The sequence below is a fragment of the Aristolochia californica genome, unplaced genomic scaffold, assembly GCF_029961685.1.
Source record: "Aristolochia californica isolate CCGP_79_NKW_82.1479 unplaced genomic scaffold, dmAriCali1.0.hap1 SCAF_16, whole genome shotgun sequence".
NCBI lineage: Eukaryota > Viridiplantae > Streptophyta > Magnoliopsida > Piperales > Aristolochiaceae > Aristolochia > Aristolochia californica.
This window is the reverse complement of record NW_027181837.1, coordinates 15690525-15707514: the sequence shown is the minus strand read 5'-3', so window position 1 is coordinate 15707514 and position 16990 is coordinate 15690525. Positions and strand designations below refer to the sequence as shown.

Sequence of the window (16990 nt, the reverse complement as noted above, 5' to 3'; positions counted from 1 at the left end):
CCATCGTACTTGGTTTGTAAATGGATACGAAATAAAAAAAATTTATTTTTATTAAAGAAAAGAAAATAAAATTATGAATATGAAGAATGGCTCAAAATGAAAGGAAAATGATTTTTTTATTACTCATATAAAAATTATAAAAAATGAAAGGAAAATGAATTTTTTATTACTGAAATAAAGTTTTACAAGTACAACTGGTTCCATCATTTTCTTCAAATTCACAACCCTGGCTGACTCCACAAGAGTCCACAGTTGATAGCAACAAAAAAGGGAGCAGTTAAATCAAGTCTTGAACTCCTCTATAAGTCTGAGAAGACTGTAAGTTTCAGCATCAGGCCTCGCCCCCCATAAAATCATATTCTTCAGAAAATCTGGACAATAAACCTTAGCTTTCACATAAGCCTTCAAGAGAGTATTATACACAAAAGTATACCGGCTATATCTTGATTTCTTCAATTCCTGGAACAATTTGTTCGCATTTTCTATATCACCCATATCAGCAAATGTTTCAACAAGTAAAAGTGTGGTCTCCATCCATGGTGATGATCTCCTAACCCAAGTGCTTGTGGTATGATTTGATCCTATCTGAAGTGTCTTTAATGCTTCTTCTACCAACCCTGCTTTCAAACAGCCAAGGCCCAGATTCCTATAGGTAATGGCGTTTGCCTTGCAGCCATTAATTCCCATTTCCTCAAACAGCTCGGATGCTTTATCCACAAACCCATGTCTACAATATACAGATAAAATAGAGTTGAATTGCTCAGTCCGCTTCAACCGTTTTTTGGCCTTCATCTCCAACCATAAGTCCTCGGCTCGGTCTAGCCATCCAATCCTTCCAAACGCTTCAATTGCCAGAACAAAGCTTTTATACCTTACATATGGAAAGTTTTGTATGGTATCCCAAGTCTCCTCTACTTTCCTTTGTTTCCCCAAATACCCGTATAATATGATTAGAACATCAAATGTAGACCAGTTATTGCCTGAAGCACAAGATTTTGTCTAAGTAATAAATACAAGGGATACCACAACTTTGTGTTGAAGACTTGACGTTCACTGATAAGAACGAAGCCAAAAACAAAGGGGAATAAATGGTAGATTATTTTTTATGGCTTCTTTAACAGGGTAAAACATTACTGGCAATCTGTGGGTGGCAACACAGACCTCCAAACTGAAGAGCGGCACAACTAACAGATATGGAGAGAAGCATTCACAGAAAATGGACACGCTCACCATGTCCATCTAGTTCAAAGGTAAACTTTATGTGGGCATGTCAAGGCCACTAGGTGGTTTGAATGAATAGTTTTGTAGTTACTTGAAACTTTCTGAGTGTATGTACCCTCTTCACTGAAACCATTTCAGAAACTAAAAGGAATGATTCCCTACACCTTTATGAAAAGTTCCAGAAACTTGTGGAAACATTTTCAAAACTGGTATTCAAGTACTAATGATTATGCAGGAAATGTATTTACTAGAATTTCACAACAAACTACATTTCATAAATATTTTTAATAAACTTTTATCTTTAATTATTTCTGAAAATATTTGGTAGTATGTATGGGAATGCTTCTTACTTGATTCCTTTTCCTAAAAATTCATGCCCTTAACCTAAGATTTTACAGCTGTTTCTGAGAATTTTCCGATAAAATTTTCACTAACTTTCCTGTTTCTCTTTTGTATCTTGGTATCTATGCATGGTCTCTCCAATTTAGCCATCAGATATACATGGTCAAACCTATCGACTTGGTGAGCACATAGTTGCTGGCAGATACACTATTTTTTATAAATTATCTTCTTGCAATAAAAGCCTTCTCAAAAGTACTACAAAATATTCCCTTTGAAGGAGGAAAAAGATCACTCACCTGTTTTGCACTTCTCCACTTCCTCAACATAAGCCTCGCATACAGCATATAACCTTGCCACTGCATGCGCAGTAGCTAGAATACAATAAGTTATCTCACTGGGCTCTACTTGTGCTTTCTTCATTTCATCAAACACTTTTGATAATCCTTCAATATTATGGTCATCTGCTTCTATTTTCAACAGAATATTATATGTTGATGGGTGTGGAATTACCTTGTCAGCCTTCATTTGAGTAAGAATTTTTGGGATAGTTTTCCTGCGGCCAGGAGATGAATGGAGAATTATTAACCTGTTAAAAGCCAAGTAAGATATAGGAAATCCCAACTCTCTCATCCTCTTCATATACTCTAGTGACAATTTGATAACACCCTTGTCCAAGCAGGCCAGCACAAGATTGTTGTATAGTAATTCATTTTGGAAGTCCTGAGGAATACGAGTAAACAGAGTTTCTCCTTGTGATATGCCATGAATTTTAGTTGTGAACTCTAGAAGATAAGAGTAATCAAGTTCTTTTAGCTTGTAAGGCCTCTCCCTGATCACCCACTCCATGACCTATCAAAAACAAAAAAAGGTAGAGTCAATCAGCTCCTTGGATCCTCTATAAATCTGTTAAACAGAAAGCCACAAGAGAATTAAAGTGGCTTGACAATTTGTAGCACTCAAAAATAAGCACACCCCGTAACCTGAAGTAGCTAAAATCTTTTTTTTTTTTTGGAACAGTGAAAAATGATAGTTGATTAATGGATTAAAAAAAGTCTAGAAGTCTACACAGGAAGAGGAAAACCCAACAAAAACTATTTGCAGAAGCTTCAACACATATTCATTCTTTTAGGGGGCCTCCATGTAGAAAGATCGATCAAACCACAAAAGAAACAGCCACCAAAACCAGTTGAGCCAGAAATATTCTCATAAAAGAACTAAGCTAGACTAGCTGTCAATGTTAGAGTCATCTGGTCAGACATTTCACAGATGGAAGTCAAATTTAATGCAGATTAACCTTGTCACAAATATACCTTGAGCAGTGAGATCTGATGGATTTGACAACCATAAGGCTGATCATGGAGTTTCTAATTTGTGGGAAAGAAATATGTTATTTGCCCATTCTCGCAGGGGTTTATCACCAATCATATATTGCGACCCAAAACACTTAAAATTAAACCTTTTAATATGTTTTTGGTCAAAATGCATTATCTGATAAAGAATAGAGAAAACAGAAAATATTAAAATTGATCCGGTTATGTCAACTTTGTTTTGAGCAGAAGAAATTTGACTAAAGAAAAATGAACCAAAAACAGCTGGCAACAGCCAGAAGCCACCAAATTAAAAAAAAAATCAAGTACAAATGTCAGGAATATTAATAACTATACTAGGCTGTGAATTTCCCCATTCTAGCACAATGATCCACCAAAGATAGCTGATCAAATCACGTGAAACCACTCAATCTACATAGAGGCTGTAATATCTTCAATTTGAATCGACTGCTGATCAAATGGCCAAGTGTAACCTTCAAATCTCCCTCCACAATAACCACATCAGAAGAATACCTCTTGCACATGATAAAATCATGAAGTAGAGCATCAACCTCAGCAGTAGTACAATCATATCACCAAAGGAATCAAAATAAATTAGAATAGTGTGACCCTCCTGTGGCATGGATTCTCATAAATCAAATTGAAGCTATTCTCACAAAGAACAAAATGATGAAAACAAGGTGAGTTTACAACCAAAACTTCATAACTAACGTAGAAAATTAATTAGATAAAAACTAATGCAAAACTAGAATAAATGAAAACATTCGAATCACACAATTGAAAAATCAAGCAACGATGAACTCCAAAATGTCAGTAAATTCAACAAAGCAGTATATAAGAAAACTCACTGGAACCTATTAATCAGACCTCTAGTGCTCGTTTGTTCATCTTCAGCTTCCTCAAGCGGTTTATGGTGCGGAAGATCTCCCCTCGATGAATTGGGAACCCATCTGCCATCCAGCTTTGGAAGGCAGAGATAACTGACTGTGTTCTTGGAAGGAGCTCGATCCGAGAAGATAATGAGATGGACCGATCTGTCATTTGAGGTTCTTCTGAAGAAACATTGATATCTGAGGAGCAGAGTGATGAAAAGATACTGTTTGGAGAATGCAATATGCGACCTCTATTATCAAGAAAGATTGCACAAAAAGCCCTTTTATGCAAAGTTCGGATTGCTTGCATTGTTCACTCTAAGTGAGACTGCATAAACTAGCCATCCTCATGGCAACAAGTAAAGACTGCACCAGAATTCTCGTGTTCCAGAGATGGATCATTGCCACAATTAATATGTCACAAAGCTCAAATTTGGTCTTTAGTTCTCTTCAAATGGCCTTTTAAAAGTATCGTGCTAAGATTACAGCAGAACTGCTAATTATACTAAGGTTAGAGAAGAACAGGTTTTACAAAGTTCCAGTAATTCTTCAGATAATGAGAAATCAACTAAAAAATTACAAACCCTACTTCAAAGAAAAACAACCAATGGCAAACATTGCGAGACTGTAACCTCCAAAGCAGCAGAAAGTATTAAAAACTCCTAGCCTTAGTACAATCTCAAACATGAGATTCTTAGACCAAGTGGATCACCGGGAAACCTGACAAAATTAAAAGGAATTTAGTAGTTGAGACTAGAAAAATGTAATAGAAGTGACATAACCAACTGCATCAGATGGATAAGATCACAAATCAAACAGCATGTAGCAGCAAAGACACAAGTAAAGGTTGCAAAGAACAAGTCTATTAAGATTGCCAAGGTAACTTGCCATTTTCAAGCAAAAGACAACAAAATAAAGACTGATGAGAACAATATTAACAACATAATAATATTTTATTATTATTACAAACATTAGCACTTGTATCAGCATGCATTTCAAAACCAGGCTACGGCCATGTTCCTTTAGTGTGAAAGACATGTTATCACAAAACTAGAGGGGAAAAAATGTTCCTTTTTTTGACAAGTTATCTCAAACTTGTTTATTAAGGTGATTATGCATCACATTACCCAGTTATCTGACAGGGTAAAGAAACTGAAATAAAATAGCTTTGATCAACAGTATAGAAACAGAAAAAAATATCCCTTAGCAATTCCTTAGATTACCTGTTCACGGCCTATCAATGCATGCACAGCAGTCATGAGAATCAACAAACAGTGAACTGATAAGAGCCAAAGTAAAAAATAAGATATCATTTCAAGTAAATAGACTCTTAAAATGCCATGGTAAACAAGAGAAAACTTATTCTGCATTTGGCAAAAAAAGCACATAAAAAGTAAGAAAAGGTCACCCATGAAGACAAACTAATGATATTCCAATTCTCACATAAAAGAAATAAAAAAACTCACATAAAAGATAACCCAGGCAAGAAAGATAAAACGGAATTAAAATTAAAAAGAAAGAATTTGTTCCTGATGCTATTGGAAGATGACTAGAAGCCCTTGGATCAGAATATACAGATCTGAGGTCCAAATAGGGAAAGAAGTTGGATAACAAGCCTCAAATTTGAACCTACCAGCAACAACTGGGGAAGGAGATATTAACCATATAAACTATTAGGGTGGTATCTTAGAGGAAATGCACAAAATAAAAGACATCCTCATGTTGGGACAAATTCCAATCTAGAGATGTCAAAATCTGATTACAACTTTTTCTTCTTTTAGATAACCATATAAACTATTAGGGTGGTATCTTAGAGGAAATACACAAAATAAAAGACATCCTCATGTTGGGTCAAATTCCAATCTAGAGATGTCAAAATCTGATTACAACTTTTTCTTCTTTTAGATTGGCTACGCTAATTAACACGCAAGACAACTGTAACACTTACCAAGACATCCCATCAAGAGATAGACCGGATTCTGAACTGCATTATCTAACCAAAGACATGCATTGAATCTAAAGCAAACTATTTATGGGATCTAAAAGTAAAAATAAAATGCATTCAAGAGCCTCTAATTGTTTTCTCATTCAAAATAAAAAATCCTTCTCAAGAAAACAGGTTCAGAAGGGAAAAGGCACACAAATAACAGCCTCTCACCATAGTAAAAAAGTACATTATTGTCTATCACAAATAGCTTGCGCTGCATGTGAGCACAAATGAAAGTATTTTATCCAACCTTTAACAAAGATTATTTTCATAGAATCAAACATTTTCAAGCTAGGCAAAAGCTACAAGGCCAGATATTAAATTTCTATTCCCATAGAAGGAAACATTACTCAATATTTTTCTAGAAGAAATGCCTAAGGTACATTTAAACATTCCAAGTATCAAGAACTGATACATACTTATCCGCCAGTTAAGGGAATAAAAGAGCAGGTGAGAACAATTATTAAGAAAGTTCAACTCTGCCAGTTAATACCTAATTACTTTACCAAACCAAAGCTAAATGAGAAGGACTGTTTCCAGTAGGTTACAGTTGTTTAATTGTTCTAAGGCTTATCTTTTAAAGTTATATGTTGGGTATAACTAGGATATGGTAGTTTAATTAAACTCAGATTTTACGCATTCTCTCTATTATAGATAGTGAAAATCAACATGGTATCAGAGCAAGTACTCATATGTGGGCCTACACCTAAACTATCCACTTATAGAGCCACAAAAGAGGGCCTACACCTAAATTATCTACTTGTAGAGCCACAAAAAAAGGGTCTACACCTAAAACTATCCACTTGTAGGGCCACAAAAGAAAGCCTACCCGTGAGGGGGAGTGTTAAGGAATAGTCCCACATGGATTAATGAGTACAAAAATCTTGAGTTTACTAGTTAGGAAAGAGGTTTTCTAAGTTGGCTAGTCATTTTGGGATGGGCCTTGGACCCAACTTAGCAGATACAGATCCAGTGTACTCAATTTACATCAATCAATGAATTATTCTCTTCACCAAGAAATTCAACTTGTATTAGAGAAGGTTTTGTGAGTTGACTCAGTCAACCCACAAAGACAATGTATTCTTTTTCTTATTTGTCATCTTTATTAGTCTAAGCTTTTTTCTTTTCCCTCTAGTCTTCTTTCTCGTTAATGTTTCTGTAAAAAGTAAGAAGAAGAAAGGTTGAAGAGAGAGAATGAGAAGGAGAGAGCTTGGAGAAGAGAAATTGAGAAAAGAAAACTGAAAATTCGTGGTTGGACTTCCTCCTACTTCTATTTATAGATTTAGGGTTGAGTAGGTGAGGTCAATTTACAACATTGCCCCTACTTTAAGTGAAAACCTAATTCTCTAAGTCTCTTATTCTACGTGTCCCATTTACATGAAATTTGGTCCGTAAACATAGTTTGACATTTAGAATAAGACTATATCAAGAAATATAAATAAAGACAAAGTAAAATGACCAAAATGCCCTTGTTCTTGTTTCTCAACACTCCCCCTCAAGATGGAGAATATATATTGAACAATCCCAACTTGCCACAGAAATTCAAGAATTCACGTTTTCCCAGTGCTTTAGTTAGAATATCACTGAGTTGATTACCAAACTAAACATACAAAGTAGTTACTTCTTTCCTCATTACTGCATCTCGGATGAAGTGATAATCTACCTCTATATGTTCTGTTCTTTCATGAAAAACCGGATTATTTGCAATAAAATTGCTACCTGATTATCACAATATGTAGTCATAGGATCCTACTGATCGAAGCCACACTCCTGGACAACAGATTTTATTCACATTAGCCCACTAACAATGTGGGTCATTGGTCTATATTCCACTTTTGCACTAGACCGAGTAACCACATTCTGTTTTTTACTTTTTCAGCTAACTAAATTTCCTCCCAAAAATACACAGTATCCAGTGGTTGATTTCCTGTCAAGCAAGAAGCCTGCATAATCAGCATCAAAGAAAGCTTCAATCTTCAAGTGATTATTAGGTTTGAAAAGGAGACCTTTTCCTGGTGCTCCCCTTAGTAATCTCAAAATTTTGTGTAGCCTCCAGGTGAATTTTACGTAGATGCTCCATGAACTGGTTCATTACACTCACTGCAAATGAAATATTTGGTCTAGTAACTGTAGCATAGATGAGTTTGCCCACTAGCATTCGATACATCGTTTTATCTTTTAGTTCTAAACATTGATCAACATGAAGATCAAGTCCTACTTCCATAGGTGCATCCGCAGGTTTAGCCCCCAGAAGACCATATTCTTTAAGCATATCAGTAACATATTTCCTTTGAGTCAATGTTGTTCCTTCTTTGCTTCTCTCTACCTCAATACCTAGAAAATATTTCAAGTGACCCAGATCCTTAGTCTGAAAGTGATTCGCCAACTGGGATTTAAATGTTTCAATACTTGATCTATCACTCCCAGATAGAATGATATCATCTACATATACGAGTAAGATAATAATTCTAGATGATCATTTCAAAATAAATAATGAGTGATCACAATGGCTTCTACGAAATCCCACGAATATAAACACTGGCTAAAATTTTCAAAACAAGCTCGCAGACTCTGTTTTAAGTCATAAAGAACCTTCTGTAGTCGACATACTTTATGTATCTCCCCTTGAGCAACATACCCTGGAGGTTGCTCCATATAGACTTCTTCCTCAAGGTCACCTTATAAGAAGGTGTTTTTAATATCTAGATGGAATAGAGACCAACTATGATGGACTACAACAGAAATAAGTATACAAATAAAAGACAAGCGAGCAACTGGAAAAAAAGTCTCAAAAACATTCACCCCAAATGTTTGTATATACCCTTTTTGCAACAAGACGAGCCTTATACCGTTCAATTGATCCATTTGAGTTAGATGTATAGAACCATCAACATCCAACTACAGCAACACCAAGAGGTAAGTCACATAACTCCCAAGTCCTTTTATCTGTTAATGCTCTCATCTCAACATTCATGGCATTTTTCCAATGAGGTTGCAACAAGGCCTCCTACACTAAAGAAGGAATAGTGCCAGTGGAGATGGACAAAAAAAACTTACGATAGTGATCAAACAAGGAATCAAAGGAGACAAAATGAGATAAAAGATGGCGGATAACTTTACGAACACCAATCTGAAGGGGTGCAGATCACTTACCTCAGGACCATAAGACGATGAAGTGTCATGGTCGAATGTGAGGAGGGGGTCTGGATCAGAATGAGAAGGTTGATGTTGGCACTAGTATACCTGCAATAGTTTTTCAGTAGGAGATCTCGTAAAGCTAAAGCACATTCATCAAATGGAAGAGGAATAACCGGAGTAAATATAGAGGGTTCAGGTGGAACCGATTCAAATGTAGGGTAAAACAATCAACAGAAACAAATGTTTTTCTCATAGTTGGACAATAGCATTTTTAGCCTTTCTGTTCGAGAATACCACAGAAAAACACACTTGATAGACTGTGGAGACAACTTAACCTTTGACTGATAAAAACATGTGCAAAGCATACACACCTGAGGTGTCACTAGAAACAAAGGTGTTGTAGGTAAAACAATCTGAATAGGGATCTTGCCATCAAGAACAAAAGACGACATTCTAGTTATCACAAAGCATGCAGTAAGAATAGCATCACCCCAATAAGTCTTAGGTACATTCATGTGAATCAGCATAGTACAAGCTACCTTAAGTAAATGATGATTCTTGAGTTCAGCAATTCCATTTTGTTGTGCAATAAATGCACAAGAAGTCTGATGAATGATTCCTTGTGATAAGCAGAAAGAGCCAAATTTACGATTCATAAACTCAAGACCATTGTTTGTACGAAATATATAAATAAAAGTTGCAAACTGATTATTTATTTCATTAAAAAATAGTTGAAAGACATCAAAAACTTCAGATTTTTCTCTCATGAGAAAAATCCAAGTATATCTATTGAAATCATCAATAAAGGAAATAAAATACCTATGACCAAACTGACTAGCCACAAGACAAGGACCCCAGACATTTGAGTGGACAAGCTCAAAAGGTTTACTTGTTTTATGAGATGAAACAGGAAAGGAGCTCTGGTGATGTTTGCCCAGTTGACATGACTCACATTGGAAAGTAATACTAGAAGGAAGATCTTGAACTACTTGAATCAGTTTTGCTGGAGATGGATGACCAAATCTGAGATGTCGCTGAAGAGGTGAATCAGTTGTGTGTAGGACATGTAAAGTATTGTCTAGATTGTGGTTGTCCATATAGTATAGTCCCCCTCTCTCATGAACGGAACTAATCATATTCCTCGTCACGAGATCCTAAAATAAACAATGAGCAGGGTAAAACATGAGAGAACAATTCATAGACTTATCCATCTGATTGACAAACAACAGATTTGTAGGAAATTTTGGAACTAACAGTGCAGATTGAGGTGAAAGAAAAGGTACAGGGGTAACATTTCCCACTACCTATGCTGGTGAAACTGACCCATCAGCAAGATTAACATGCTTAACAAGAACAAACTCTTTTAAATAAAAAAATAGTGAGGACATACCTAACATGTGTTTTGTAGCACCAGAGTCAAGAACCCAAGATAGGGAATAAAACACTGAAAGTCCAAACATACTTGCAGTAGGAGTCGTATGTGCCAAGGATGCAGAAAGAATAGATAGTTGTGCCATATGCTGGGAAATTTGTTGTTGTTGTTGTGAGATTTGTTGTTGTTGTTGGATCAATTTCTGTAATTCATCTGGAGCACTAGGTGGGATTGTAGTTTCAAACCCTAGTGTTGTACCTTCATGAGTACTAGCATTTGCCCATGCAAGCTTCCCAAAATTTTCCCAACATCTATCTGAGTATGATTTGTGCGTCCAAAGTGAACACACTTGCGCTCAAATTTACCATTTCCTCGGCCTCGTCCTCTACCAGAATTATCTCTACCTCTACCTCTACCAGCCATAGTACGTCCCTTGGATGTGTCAATAGAATTAGATGTTGTAACCGATGTATTAAGGGCAATAACTTCACCCGCTTTAGTATCTTTTCCAGCTCTAGGCGCAAAAGTCTTTTCAGCTCTATGTACCCTATTAAAGGTAGTATAGAGGTTAGGTATTTTATCTGAGGCCAAAATTTGTGCCTTTATGCTATCAAATTCAACACCCAATCCATCTAGAAATTTCTCTACAAGGAGTTGACTCTGCTATTTTCGAAATTCATTTTCATCCGTAGTAAAAAGGATGAAAGACATTAATTTCCTACCAGATACTCAAAAAATAACTATAGTAGGTTATCACAGTTTTGTTACCCCTTTTCAAGCCAAATTTTTTTGTATATAATTCATAAACCATGGAAAGATTGCTCTCTTATCCATAAAGAGCTTCCAAGGACAGCCACATAGCCTTGGCAATTTCAAAGTTCATAACTTGGCTCCTGATATTAGATTCCATGTTGTTGACAAGCCAAGTCATCATTTAACTATCTTCAACCTCCCAATCATCATCCTGAGGAACAGGAAGGGTAATATCTAATAAATTTCAACTTTTTCCTGCCCTTCAAGTACATTCTAATAGATTTGCACCAAGTAAGGTAGTTATCACCATTCAACCTATCAGAGGTGATAATGATAATATCTTTACCATCAGGATTATATGACCCCATTGCTGGACTACAAACCTCACCAGAGTCAGCCATATCAGATATAGAAGATCAAATAATCCCTTCAAAAAACTCCAAATCAACCAGTTCAAGTGGGCCCCATCACGTAAAAAAACACAATTAGGGCAGTTAAAAGATGTCGCAGATCAAACAGTCCATAAAATACAACAAAGGGATTAAATTCAGAAGAAAAAGTGCACTGGAACCTACACCAGGGCTGACGACAGCAAGTGCACTGATGATGTCAGCAGTTACAGTTCTGGAATTTTGGCACACACCCCCAAATCAGCATAAAAGAGCTTTTTTTAGCAGTTTAGAATATCATAATATGTTCTTAGAATAGTAGGACCAATAACCCTAGGGTTATGGCAGAGAAAAAAAAGAGAAAATTGGATTTTTACTAACCTGTAACCAAAAAACCTAGAAAAAGATCTTCCTTTATGTAAATTTCTTCTTCAAATAGGAGAAAAAACTCACAAAGATCCTTCCCAAATGTGATCTACTACTCTGATACAATGTAAAAATAAAAAGAAGAAAGGTTGAAGAAAGAGAATGAGAACGAGAAAGCTTGGAGAAGAGAAATTGAGAAAAAAAAAACTGAAAATTCATGGTTGGACTTCCTCCAGCTTCTATTTAAAGATTTATGGTTGAGTAGGTGAGGTAAACTACAACATTGCCCCTACTTTAAGTGAAACCCCTAATTCTCTATATCTTCTATTCTTCATGTCCCATTTACATGAAATTTAGTCCATAGACATAGTTTGACATGTAGAATAAGATTACATCAAGAAATATAAATAATGATAAGGTAAATGACCACAATGACCTTGTTCTTAATTTTCAATAGTTTCCATATCCCAACATCTGTTTTTTCTTTGGAGTTCACACCTTCATACCACACATTCCATATTGCAAATTATATATTGATGAAAAGATCTTTGACTCTAGTTTCCAACGAAAATTTTTTTTGGCAATTAGAGTTTTCTACAAAGATATATAAGCAAACTGAGCCTTGTGGATATATAAGCTGCAACTTGAGGGAGAGTGTTAGAAAATCTATTGAAGGACAATATCGTAATTTTGCACTTACTATAAAGTATAACAGCTACACTACCATGTTCTATGTATTTAGGTTTATTTGCAGTTTAATTTTCATGTAATTTGAATAAGTACGTAGGGAGATATAAGGGTTTAAAAGCTTGAAAGTGAGAAAAGGGTATTTCTGTAATTCTAATTTAAGAACTCTATAAAAGACATGGGGGTCGAGCTCGACCCCCAACCAGAGCCATTCCAGTGCTCTGAATTCTTCTCCTTTTGCTCTCTCTCTCTCTCTCTCTCTCTAAAACCCTAAAGTGCACTCTTTTACACATATATTATTTAAACCAATGAAAGAGAAGGAGAGAAAAAGAAGACAAAATGTAGCATAACCTACAAATAACTGAGGTAAGATGGGCAGAATCAGTAAAACTCTTACAGAAGCTAGATACAAGAAAGCCTCCTTTTACACTGAACTTTCATGAAAGAGTGCAAACCTACAATATTCAATTCTAAAGAACTGTTTAAGAATATGTTGACAACATAGTACCTGTTTCTACAAGTTGTGCAGGTTCAGGGTTTTCAAGACTAACTCTAACTCACATACTAGAAAAAGCAAACAAAATACAGACATATGCAGGTCAAGAATAAAGTTGACACATTAGTGGATCATAAATTGGTGATTTTCCAGCATCGTAATAGGACCAGTATTGCTTAATTTGTGAATGGTTTAAGCAATTCACTCCGAGCAAAATGAGGGGCCTCATCTTTCCCACCACAAGATTCGTACTGTAAATTCAGGTTTTACTCTAGCATAGATCTAAATGACTCCTATTTTCCTAGCCATGAAATGGATTAGATAGAATAACTAGCAGTAGCCAATCAGCATCATTTGTCAAGGAGGAAACATAGTCTCTAGGATTTGCATCATTCTCATCAGAAAGTTACAGGATTTGGCATACAAAGCAACTAAAAACCAAAACTTAGAATTTTTCTCAGGAGATGCAGTGGAAAGAAATATGGAAACAGCACCAGCAGCACAAGGCTTAGGGATTTGTTTTCTTTAGATAAAGAACTCTTCTTCAAATATCAATATCCATGGCTAACTGATGCTTTTGTTGAATTTCAATGAGAAAAATAGAGAAGACTTCAAAATTTCTTCAGGTAATGGTATCTGTTCTAAGGGAGGGAACAGTGGAGCTGATTTTGGGCACTTTTTTCTAAGAGAACTTCTTGAAAGGTTCTCCTCTCTGTTCCATTTAAATAATTCCACTTTTGATGAGACAATGTTTGTGTTTGGCCTCCTCTATCTAAGTGGCCTTCTTAATAAGGCCTCTATTGGAAAGCTCTTCTTAAGAGGCAACCTTTTTTATGAGTAAGCTAGTTTGGATGCATCTGAACTTGGATAGCTTTTCACATGAAGAACCACAGGTTATGTTTGCCAACAACTACATGACAAGTCCTTTTTTTAGTACAAGTTTACTAGGATACTCTCACTAGTAAAAATCGTTCTGGTTACTGAATATAATATGTTCTAACATTATAAGACAAGTAAGAAGAGTTGGAAGAAGTTTATAATTTTTACCAAGTTTCAGAAGTACTCCTATCCTTGTTCACTAAGTTGAAATGCCAACTTTAGACAAAGATCTTCCAGTTTATTTTTATTTTATTTTTAATTTTGAAAACAAGAATTTTACTAAGTTAAGAATCTAGTGCAGCTCAACCACGTGAAACTTAACCCAGTTTGAGTCTTAGTTCAAACCCGTCCTATATTCTTATAGAAAAAAAGTAGCTTCAGCAGGCATAGTCACTAACTTTCGTATCCGACATTCTGGATTTATTATTTAATCCAAAATGATCATTTTTCTAATAGTAAGGACATGGAAAAATAGAATATGAAAAATTAATTCCCCAAAGAGGCAGCTAAGTCCTAGTATTTTGTGGCCAAACCCAGTAAATTTATGGTAATAGCAATGTAAAGATAAGTGAAACAGTTTATACCAGCTTGGCATACTCGATGAGATGCACAATTTCAGCTTATGTAGTATCTACCAACACCTTCCCTCTGAAAGCCACATCTGCCACTTAACAAGGAAAAGACCACGGTCGTTCTCTATCCCAGTTCTGTCTCGCTGCGGACTTACTGTGAATCGCTAATGCTTAACATGCAACATGTGTGGTCTTAAAATAATACTTTATTTCAACGCTGATAGTTCTTCAAGTACATGTCTTACTTATTTGCAAACGAACCATAAAGATCGCAAAATAAGTGTGCTTTTCACTAAGTAAGAACATAAAAACAAATTTTTAAGAAGAAAAGCTGAGTTTTCCGCCATCACTGTATCGACTAAAAATACATCTTTAAAAGAACTCGAACTAACTAACTAATCGCTTGTAAGCACGAACCATGAAGAAGCAGACAAATAAACGTACCAGGAAAGAGAATCAAGGCGGAGTGAAGCTCTGCGGCAAAGAAGCGCCGTGGGTACGATAGAATCAATAAGGAGAAGTGTGATTTGGATTTAGACAAAATACAAACTACGGAGGGCTCTGTCCTTCCAAGTGCGAGTAACAGGAGTTACAAGGATTGAAATAACCAGAGAATTGCTGTTCCTTTCTTTAGAACCACAACCAGAAAAGGAGGACGAAGCAGAAAGAAGAGAAGTAAGACAAACGGACCAGACCACACCAGACCTACCGAGTGCTAAGTTGGGAGGGAAAGTAAATTACAAATGTAATATACTTTCCCACGTTTTATGTATAATGATAGGGAAATGTAATATACTTTCCCCCGTTTTATGTATAATAATAGGGAAAGTGAATTCATAGGGGTCAAGCTCTCGATTCAGTTTACATCGGGTTCGGGCTGTCGACAGGGCTATTGAATAAAAGGGTTTTGGAAAAAACAATTTCTCTTTCGCTCATGACCTTTGCGATTTCGACCGTTGTGTGTTTTTTTCTTCTCATTTCTTCTTGAAAATTTATCCTTCTTATTTCTTGTTACTTTCTTTTTTTCCTAATTTTTTTATGTCTTTCTTTCTTTCTTTCCTATTGTTCTCTTTATCTTTTCATCGTTCTTGTTTCTTTCTTCTTCCTTTCATTCTTCTTTTCCTTTCTTTTTTCTTTCATTCGTTGTTTCTCTTCTTCTTTCTTCCCTTCTCCTTATTTTTTTCTTTTCTTCCCTTTCCTTTCTTATTTATTTATTTCTTCTTTCCCTTTCTCCCTTTTGTTTTTCCTTATTTTATCTTTATTTCTTTCTTTCTTTTCTTTGTTTTTCTTTAGTTCTTTCTTGCTTGCTTCTTTTTCCTTTATTCATTCTCTCATTCTTTCTTTATCTTCTTTTCTATTCCCTTTTCCTTCTTTTCTTTTTTATTTCTTTCTTCCTTTCTTCATTTTCCATTCTTTCTTATTTTTTTCTTTACTTCTTCTTTTCCTTTCTCCTTTTGATTTTTTTTTTTTTTTGTCTTTCATTCCTTCTTTCTTTTCTTTTTTTTCTGTTTCCTTTCTTTTCTCTTTCATTCTTTCTTTCTCTTCTTCTTTCTTCCCATCTTTTTTCTTTCTTATTTCTTTGTTCAGTTCTTTTTTCTATTCTTTCTTCTTTCTTTCTTTTTTTTTTTTATTCTTTCCCTTTCTTTGTTTTATTTTTCCTTCTTTATCCCACATTTTCTCTTTCTTTTTCTTCATTCATTTATTCTTTCTTTTGTTGCTTCATTCTTTCTTTCTTTCTTTTTTTTTCCTTTTTTTTCTTTACTTCTTTCTTTCTAATTTATTTTTCCTTTATTTTTCCGTTAATTCTTTGTTTCCTTCTTCTTTCCCTTCCTCCCTTTTGTTTTTTCATGCTTTATTTTTTCTTTCCTTTTTCTCTCATTCATTCTTTCTTATTTTCTTTCTTCCCTTCTCCTTTGTTTTCTTTCTTTTTTCTTCTTTTTACCGTTTTCCCTTTTTCTTTCTTTCTTCTTCCCCTTTATCCCTTTTTTGTTTTTCTTGTTTTATTTTTATTTTAAAATAATTTTCTTTATTTTAAATTTTTTCTTTCATTCTTTCTTCTTTTGTTTTTTTTTTTCTTTAATATTGTCTTTCGTTCTTCTTTTTCCTTTTTTCTCACTTTCATTTGTTCGTTATTTCTTCTTTTTCCTTTCTTTTTCTTTAATTCTTTCTTTCTTTCTTCATTTTCATTTATTTTTTCTTTAATTCTTTCTTTCTTTCTTTCTTCTTTCCATTTCTCCCTTTTTTCTTGCTTTATTTTTTCTTTCTTTTTCTCTTTCTTTTTCCTTCTTCGTTCACTCTTTCTTTCTTCTTTTTTCCCTTATTTTTTCTTTCATTTTTTTCTCTCTTCTTCTTTCTTCCTTCCTTTCTCCTTCTTTTTCTTTCTTCTTTCTTTCTTTCTTTTTCTAATCTTTTTAATTTCTTTCTATATTTCTTTCTTTTCTTCTCCCTTTCACTTTTTCTATATTTTATTCTTTCCGTCTATATTCCTTTTCCTTCCTTTTTTCTTTATTTCCTTTTCTTTTTCTCTTATTGTTATTTCATTCTTTCTTCCTTCCCTTTCCTTTCTTTTCTTCCTTCCTTTCTCTTCT

General features: G+C 34.9%; 1 protein-coding gene across 5 annotated transcripts; it reads right to left on the bottom strand.

Moving 5' to 3' along the window:
* Positions 1 to 155: 155 nt before the first annotated feature.
* On the bottom strand, positions 156 to 15050 carry LOC137953486 (pentatricopeptide repeat-containing protein At1g07590, mitochondrial-like). 5 transcript variants are annotated; one of them, XM_068800904.1, is made up of 6 exons: positions 14847 to 15050; positions 8904 to 8993; positions 4987 to 5042; positions 3759 to 4483; positions 1860 to 2412; positions 156 to 980 (listed from the first exon to the last, which is right to left on the bottom strand). In XM_068800904.1, exons 4-6 carry the CDS (start codon positions 4071 to 4073, stop codon positions 283 to 285), a joined length of 1566 nt encoding a protein of 521 aa, XP_068657005.1. In that variant the 5' UTR covers positions 4074 to 4483; positions 4987 to 5042; positions 8904 to 8993; positions 14847 to 15050; the 3' UTR covers positions 156 to 282. The 5 variants fall into 5 exon arrangements, with proteins under 5 accessions (XP_068657005.1, XP_068657006.1, XP_068657007.1 ...); XM_068800905.1 differs by lacking the exon at positions 4987 to 5042; XM_068800906.1 differs by lacking the exon at positions 8904 to 8993.
* Positions 15051 to 16990: the final 1940 nt, after the last annotated feature.

Coding starts and splice junctions, on each gene's coding strand:
- LOC137953486 (XM_068800904.1), bottom strand. CDS start 4,073: ATGCAAGCAATCCGAACTTTGCATAAAAGGGCTTTTTGTGCAATCTTT. Junction 2,413..3,758: donor TGAACAAACGAGCACTAGAG/GTCTGATTAATA, acceptor TGTTTTTGATAG/GTCATGGAGTGGGTGATCAG. Junction 981..1,859: donor AGTGGAGAAGTGCAAAACAG/GTGAGTGATCTT, acceptor CTTGTGCTTCAG/GCAATAACTGGTCTACATTT.